The sequence below is a fragment of the Wickerhamomyces anomalus genome (assembly GCF_001661255.1).
Source record: "Wickerhamomyces anomalus NRRL Y-366-8 unplaced genomic scaffold WICANscaffold_7, whole genome shotgun sequence".
NCBI classification, from domain to species: Eukaryota; Fungi; Ascomycota; class Saccharomycetes; order Phaffomycetales; family Wickerhamomycetaceae; genus Hansenula; species Hansenula anomala.
This window is the reverse complement of record NW_017567116.1, coordinates 903,843-908,398: the sequence shown is the minus strand read 5'-3', so window position 1 is coordinate 908,398 and position 4,556 is coordinate 903,843. Positions and strand designations below refer to the sequence as shown.

The 4,556-nt window shown below is 36.0% G+C and overlaps 3 protein-coding genes across 3 annotated transcripts; all 3 read left to right on the top strand.

Annotated features, from left to right (window-relative positions):
* Window positions 1-775: 775 nt before the first annotated feature.
* WICANDRAFT_65593 (uncharacterized protein) lies at window positions 776-1,152 on the top strand (the record flags this gene model as incomplete). Its single annotated transcript, XM_019183945.1, has 2 exons — window positions 776-971; window positions 1,034-1,152. The coding sequence occupies 2 exons, from the start codon at window positions 776-778 to the stop codon at window positions 1,150-1,152; spliced, it is 315 nt and encodes a 104-aa protein (XP_019036545.1).
* Window positions 1,153-1,563: 411 nt separating this feature from the next.
* On the top strand, window positions 1,564-1,728 carry WICANDRAFT_86188 (uncharacterized protein; the record flags this gene model as incomplete). Its single annotated transcript, XM_019186007.1, has 1 exon — window positions 1,564-1,728. The coding sequence occupies one exon, from the start codon at window positions 1,564-1,566 to the stop codon at window positions 1,726-1,728; it is 165 nt and encodes a 54-aa protein (XP_019036544.1).
* Window positions 1,729-3,538: 1,810 nt separating this feature from the next.
* On the top strand, window positions 3,539-4,543 carry WICANDRAFT_71266 (uncharacterized protein; the record flags this gene model as incomplete). The annotated part of the gene is made up of 2 exons (XM_019184237.1): window positions 3,539-4,047; window positions 4,151-4,543. Coding segments are annotated over exons 1-2 (435 nt in total), but the record flags the coding sequence as incomplete, so codon positions are not given.
* Window positions 4,544-4,556: the final 13 nt, after the last annotated feature.

Below are 4,556 nucleotides of genomic sequence, written 5' to 3'. Positions count from 1 at the left end.
CGAGAATGAACTAAGTGAAGCTGAAAAACAAAATTTTTTAATGATCATTACAGGTGATTTCAACTGTATTTTGGACAATACACTCAAGAATGTTGATCGACTCTTTGAGTCTTCGAAATTCTCTCAGACTAGATCTATGATTGAGCTTAGTCGTCTAATGGTGGAAAATGGTCTTGACGATATCTTTGAACATCAGGATACCATTCTGAAATACCCACATGGAGATGTTTTTACCAATGAGATGTCTTCCAACGCTGCTAATCCAGGAAGAAAGAAGAGGCTAGACAGGTTTTTGATTAGTGACAATTTTTCCAAAATGGGAATACAAGCCACATATGAAAGAACAAAAAGAAGAATTTTTAAATCAACACATTTTGGTATAAAGCTAGACTTAAGCACTTTGAATGGACAAGAATCATCACAAAAATCAAATAGATTCCATACAGATGATAAATTACTGAAAGAATTACCTCAATTGAAAGAAATTATAAAAAATCTCTAGACGAGATGTTGAGAAAATCTTCAATGATGACCATTTAGCCAAAATTCTGTGCTTTGACAGGTAGTATGAGACTATTTGTATAGTGTTGGTGTTAAGTCCTCATACGAGAAGATTATTGAGATGATTAGTGAAGATGATATTTTCTGCTCAGGAAGTGTATAAGAATACAGGCTTATGCCAGTTCTGAGAACTGAGGTCGTCTGTTGTGGAGTATCAAGCTTGCAACAGTCAGAAGGACCAGAGATACACTAAATATCTGTAGTAAAGCTCAATATGTCAGCTAGAAGAGATACGTCTGATGCAGGTGCTGCTGATGTAGCTACGACAGAAGAGGCTCAGGGTAGAGAGGTTTCAGGCCGTTCTTCGCATGGTAGCGCTGCAATTGTTGGTGAAGAGCCTGCCATGAGACCTCGAGGTGAGGAAGTTACAACCCCAGAAAATGTTATGAAGAACTTGAATTCTCAAGTTTGTGCTATAGAAGATTGCTGGAGATTCAAAATGAAAAAATGAATAACCCAAAAACTTCAATAGATCCAGAGGTGGTGAAAATGTTAAAAGATGTTGGGTATGCAATGATGAAGATCATCTTAGTTTCAACTGTCCAAATAAACATAAGGAAAGTGATTGAAGTTGATGATTTAATAAACTGAATTTGCTGTCTTTCAAACTAATTGCTGTAACTAAGTTCTATGTTCAATCGCTGTTTCAACAATAAGCAATTGTGAATGGACCGTCTAGAACTTTGAACCAACCGTCATTGATAATGATGTTATTGAAAGGTAGTGATGATCCATTGATGTGACTGAAGTTTGAAGTTTGAATCTTTTGAACAAACAAATTGAGGTCAGTGATGACATAATCATCGCGAAATGTGATTCAGAATTACAGAATTATGAACTTTGTGGAATCATTATTGAACAAGAAAATGATTGAAGACTAGCATTACTAGAATTGAAGTTAGTCAAGTTCATGAAAGAAAAAGTGACTTTGATCGTCAAATGACCTAACCTGGTGGCAAGGGCTGCTATTCGAAAAGGTTTAGTAGATTGTCAATGATCATGATGATAGTTGAGAAGAAATCTACTCAAAAGGCCATCATGAAATTTGGTGGCAATTGGCAATTGACAATTGATAAATTGGAAGGATCATTGTGCTATTGTTGTTGTCCTAAGTCAATTCAACAGTTGTTAGAACTGACAGGTGCTGTCAAAATGAACTGCTATTAGGATGAACTGTGAAGGAGAACTCAACCAATAAGAGACTTGAGTTAAATTTTAATTAAGATTGGAAGTCTATGAAGATGAGAAAGTGGAATTGTCTTGAGTGAAGATGAAAGTACTTAAGGTAACTGGTAGTTTAAATGTACTAACTAGTTGTGGGCAACTCGGAGTCTGGAGATCCTGGAGGGCTTAAACTGCCTTGGATTTGACAATGAGCTGTGCCATGTGTTTGTCTGGATATCCTGAAGGGGATTTGACAATGGAAGGAAATCATCTGAATGAAAAGATTAGGAAACTAGATCCCTGATTTATGGATTGAAAGCCAAAAGAAACTCCAAGAAACGAATAAGGAAACTGATATCAATTGGTAATGTTCATTCTACTGCTGAATTATGATCAAATGGTCTGATTGTAATTATGGTAATTGACAGAATTGACTTGTTGTTGCTAAAAGGAACCATAAGATAAGAAGTATTTGATTAACCTAGAGATCAGTGTATGATCTTGGAGGTAAGGTTCATGTGTTATTAAACCGAATCATTGGAATTAGTGATGAGTGAACTGTGTTGCAATGTTCACAAGTGTTATGTTGAGTCAGACAATGTGAACTTGGGCTAGAATCTACTTGAGTTAAGGAAGGATAAATGAAACCCAGGAGAATGGTTGAATGAGATCCTGTATCAAATTAGAACTCACTGGAAGTAGAGATGCTCAATGTTATTGCTCATAATAGTATAGTATGAATCCAAAAGGAAGTCCAATTGTTACAACTGAAGTTTTGAATGTTGATTTGACGTGAATTGTTGAGCTGTCAAATATGATTTGTCAACTACAATTCAGGGAGAAAGAGGTTCATAGATAAGCAGATCATCAAATGCAACAATACCAAGTATACTAGATGAAGACAGTTGTCTAGAATGATTCACTATGTGAGTCTAGAGATGTGATAGCAAACTGCTGATTGTCACAAGTGTAAGACCAGGTAGAAGCACTGGCAAGTGTTAGATTCAGTGATTGATCAGGTAATACAACTGATTTGATTCAAGGAATGAATGGAGACTCAAGGTGGGTCTGATGAATCTAGGTTTGGAAAGAGAGTAATCAATACCAGAAGATGAAATCTTGAAGTATGAGCTAATCAGAGAAGAGAGATAGCTTATGGTCTGGTACTTGTTAAACCAGAGGAGACTAGTGAAATAAGTACTGGCTAGGAATGAGACTTAGTAACTGATGATAGTGAACAGTTGATGAATGTGTGTTACTAAGTAACCAGTGAGGGTGAACAGTGGTTAACTGAGTAGATCCATGGGGATGAAAGGTTGTGAATGAGTAACCATAATGGTGAAAGTTGATCTGAACTTTAGGTTTAGATGGAAGAATCTCAATTGATGAAAGAACAATGAGATTGAAGGAAGACAGGTAAGTAAAGTCTTTGAAGAAATCAAACAGAATGTGAAACAAAGTGTTTGAGATCAAACGGGAACAAGATGTGAACAAACTTCATCTTGGTTTGATGGGTAAGAAATTACCGGGAATCAGTTTGGTATTGATTCGGCCATGTAATAGTTGACCTATTCACCATGTAAGTGGACTGCAGCCACTAGGGAGCCGCATAGTAACTGAGGTTATTATGTGTCAATCTTAATTGATTGTGGTCATCAGAAATGTTTGACGGGTACAACAGCTAGCTACTGTTGAGACTGACAGGGATGAAGTGGAATCTAGTCAGTCTGAGTCTCTCTTACTATCCTGGTTTAGGGATAGGTTACATGACTGTGATTAATTTCCGAGGAGTGAATAGGAAAACCTAAATGTGACAAATATACAGAGCTTGGTGGAGTTATTCATATATTCTATGATAATTCAACTCAACTATACATGTGCAGTTATGGACAACTAGTAATAGAAGTTCATGGATTCTATAGGACATGTTTAAACTATAGAGGTAGAGGTTTTCATCCTTTATAAGGTTTCCTCTACAAAAGACTAACAGAAGGTTTTTACTTTTTTCCTTCAACAACAGGGAGCATGAAATTATCATCTTGGGGAAAGGGATTGATGCTTTGACAGGTAGTATGAGACTATTTGTATAGTGTTGGTGTTAAGTCCTCATACGAGAAGATTATTGAGATGATTAGTGAAGATGATATTTTCTGCTCAGGAAGTGTATAAGAATACAGGCTTATGCCAGTTCTGAGAACTGAGGTCGTCTGTTGTGGAGTATCAAGCTTGCAACAGTCAGAAGGACCAGAGATACACTAAATATCTGTAGTAAAGCTCAATATGTCAGCTAGAAGAGATACGTCTGATGCAGGTGCTGCTGATGTAGCTACGACAGAAGAGGCTCAGGGTAGAGAGGTTTCAGGCCGTTCTTCGCATTCTGTACAACAAATTATGTCGGCATTATGATGATGCTACAGAATATAAGTTGGATGATAATATTGAGGATGAAATTGACAAAATTCTAGATATGTATGAATATATTATGGAAAAATTTCAAGATTTTTTGAAAAAAGAGTTGAAAAGCTCAAAAATCATGAAGAAACAACATCAAGATCAAGAAATAAGTTGCATCAATCCAGGTTCCAGAATTTCAAGAAACAACAGAGATAATATCCCTCTATCAGTTGAAAACAATAAAAAACTGATGAAAAAGAGAGAAAAATCGGTTGAAATGAAAAAATTGCAAAGTTTAGATGGAGAGAAAATTATTACTGATGAAAAGGAGATTCAAGATGAAGCCTTACTATTCTATAATAATCTATTTAACATTAAATCTGAATTAGCAGATGATGAATTAGAGAGAAAATCTGAAGAATATGTCAAAAGATTTG